General features: G+C 35.8%; 1 protein-coding gene across 1 annotated transcript in view; it reads right to left on the reverse strand.

Annotated features, from left to right (window-relative positions):
• Window positions 1–3,240, reverse strand: part of LOC106878687 (dolichyldiphosphatase 1) — a 79,773-nt gene that overhangs the window by 15,775 nt on the left and 60,758 nt on the right. The window contains exon 4 of the mRNA XM_052966116.1: window positions 438–531. Within this exon, the coding sequence (XP_052822076.1) occupies window positions 438–531 (94 nt within the window). The remainder of the gene's footprint in view (window positions 1–437; window positions 532–3,240) is intronic.

Genomic DNA, 3,240 nt, shown 5'->3' on the forward strand with positions numbered 1-3,240 from the left:
ACTAGGTTGATCTATTCAACTGGCCCCCCCCTCCCCAAAAATTTCAGGCCTTGTGCCTGGAGTAGAAAAGATTATTCATTTATTATATACAGCACACCATTCTATTTCTCAGACTAGTGCTTAACAATTCATTAACTCTTGACAGTTTATTCATGAACATCAAAACATCAGTGCAAGAAAAAAAAATTGCAAATAAACTGAGAATGACATGCTCTTTTTGTTAATTATAAACATAATTGTGAATACAATTTTGTAAAAAAATAAAAAGATCTATTTTCGGCAAAATTATATTCACAATATAATATTTTCTATGAAATAAGTTGGTTGGCACGTTTAAATTGAAAAGTTGCTGACTACAGGATCTTTGTAAGGTTAAATCATTAACATGATAAGGATGATGATAATGATGATTATGATTGAATAAATAAAGAACTTACCTAAATAACAAAAATAAGATAAGATATGTATTAAAAAAACCCATGAACTGAGAGTGACTTGAAGGCATTCCATAAATACCAATATGAATTTGATCTGAATAAAATTTCAAAGAAAAAAAAAAATTATTAGAATTTCAATAAAAAATTTAGTTTAAAAATATATAGAAAATTTTTAAAAAACATCAAGAAAGAAGAGAAAGTATGAAATTGTTTCTGAAAATAATCTTTCAAAACAAATGATTTTTATGTACGTATTTGTATAGTTCAGTAAACTTGATAATTTTAAAAAGATAGATTTTCTATTTGAGGAAATACAAACAGATTGAATTCAAGAAATAATAGAGGTGAGTTCCTGATCAATTACCACAAAAATAGCTAACCAAATATATTCTTGATCATACACTGCAGATAAAAAGAGGAAGAAAAAGAACTTTTGTCTAATGTGCTTACAGTGGTGAGGATATGCACTAGAGAATAAGTGCTTAAGCATAATCTAAATTTAGTTGCTATCATAACAAATCTAACTTACTATTACAATTTATGATCAAAATTTTGTGCTTTTAATTTGAATAAAGGAATCTAAGTCATGAAATTTTCACAATGAAATAAATTAATGTCTTGTGATGATAATTAAACTAGTCTACAATAGTTATATTAATAGGTTTAATACAGGGAATATTAAAAAAAACCTGTGAAGTAATTGTGCAATGAAGTAAAGATAATATTAGTTACTGGTCATCATAATTTTTCTAGAAAATATGGAAGACAAATCTGGAGGACATGTTTCAGTCTTATTTTGACATCATCAGCACTATCTTTTTTTTTTGTTATCCATCTGGCCTTAGTTACTGCCTTGACTAGAGTGAGGATATATTTGTAACCCGACTGAGAGGGATGGGGCATGTTTCCAGCTCAGCTGAGAACAGGGACATGATTATAGACTCGCTGAGAGCAGGAACATGTTTGCTACCCAAACCATAAATGGGAGCAACAGATATCCAACTGTGTATGGAAACATAGTTGTTGTTAGATAACAATGCCATCTTAGCAAGCCAATTGTTTGTCATCACAAAATTGAAATCATCATCATTTAATGCCCGTTGTCCATGCTGGCATGAGTTGAATGGTTTGACCAGAGCCAGCAAGCTAGAGAGCTGATCTGGCATGATTTCTATGGCTAGATGCCCTTCCTAATGCTAACCATTTTACAGAGTGTGCTGGGTGCTTTTATGTGGCACAGCATAAGTGCTTCTGCATGGTACCAGCACAAGTGCTTCTTACAAGGTACTGGTACTTATTCTATTGGTGCCTTTTGCCAACCCACTAAGTTATTGGGACGTAAACAAACCAATACTGTACATTATATGCATTATTTACATTTTTACAGATATTTGTCCTCATCTTGCTTGTTGTTAACACGTTTCGGCTGATATACCCTTCAGCCTTCATCAGGTGTCTTGAGGAAATTTTGAACCTGGGTTCTCTTTCCTAAGGTATCTTTCGATATTATTATTATTTATTTATTATTATTATTATTATTGTTATTATTATTCAGGTCACTGCCTGGAATTGAACTCGGAATCTTGGGGTTAAGAGCGCGGGCTACTAACCCCAAGATTCCGAGTTCGATTCCAGGCAGTGCCATTAATAATAATAATAACATCGAAAAATACCTTAGGAATGAGAACCTGGGTTCGAAATTTCTCCAAGACACCTGATGAAGGCTGGAGGGTATATCAGCTGAAACGTTGTGTTAACAACAAACAAGATGAGGACAAATATCCGTAAAAATGTAAATAATGCAAATAATGTACATAATTCTTCATCTCTTAAATATAGAACTGTAGAAACCAATACTGGTTGTCAAGCGACACAAAAACACACACACACACGCACACACACACACACGCACACGCACACACACATATACAACCCATGCTAGCATGGAAAGCGGACGTTAAACGATGATGATGATATATATATATTACACATACACACACACACAATAAGCTTTTTTTAGTTTCTGTCAACTAAATCCACTCAAAAGATTTTGGCCCAAGGCCATAATAGATGACACTTGCCCAAGGTGCCATGCGCATTGAAATTGAATCTGGAACCATGTGGTTCAGAAGCTAACTTCTTATCCACACAGCCACGTCTGAGACACACTCACACATATACAGTTGATCAATCATGGAATAGACTCAGAGAAACAATGTAATATCAATATGAGCCTAAAAATGAATGCATTAATTAATAAGCTCTTGGGTATTGTGAAAAACGTCAGTAGTTAAAGTATTGGGCTCATGATCAGTACAGTGTATGTTCATTTTCGAACTGGGTGGTACATTGTGCCCTTGAGTGAGATATTTGTTTATGTTTTGAATTGAACCATATTCGATGACTGGCACCTGTGCCAGTGGAGCACTAACAGCACCGTCCGAGCGTGATTATTGCCAGAGCAGCTGCCTGGCTTCCGTGCCAGTGGCACGTAAATAACACCATTTGAGCGTGATCGTTACCAGCGTCGCCTTACTGGCACTTATGCCGGTGGCACGTGAAAAAACATTCAAGCGAGGTCGTTGCCAGTGCCCCTGGACTGGCTCCTGTGCAGGTGGCACGAAAAAAAACACCATTTTGCATGTGGGCGTTGCCAGTACTGCCTGACTGGCCCTCATGCCGGTGGTACATAAAAACACCCACTACATTCTCAGAGTGGTTAGTATTAGGAAGGGCATCTAGCTGTAGAAACTCTGCCAGATCAGATTGGAGCCTGGTGCAGCCATCTGGTTCACCAGTCCTC

Source organism: Octopus bimaculoides, chromosome 1 (assembly GCF_001194135.2).
Source record: "Octopus bimaculoides isolate UCB-OBI-ISO-001 chromosome 1, ASM119413v2, whole genome shotgun sequence".
In the NCBI taxonomy this organism is placed as follows: Eukaryota; Metazoa; Mollusca; class Cephalopoda; order Octopoda; family Octopodidae; genus Octopus; species Octopus bimaculoides.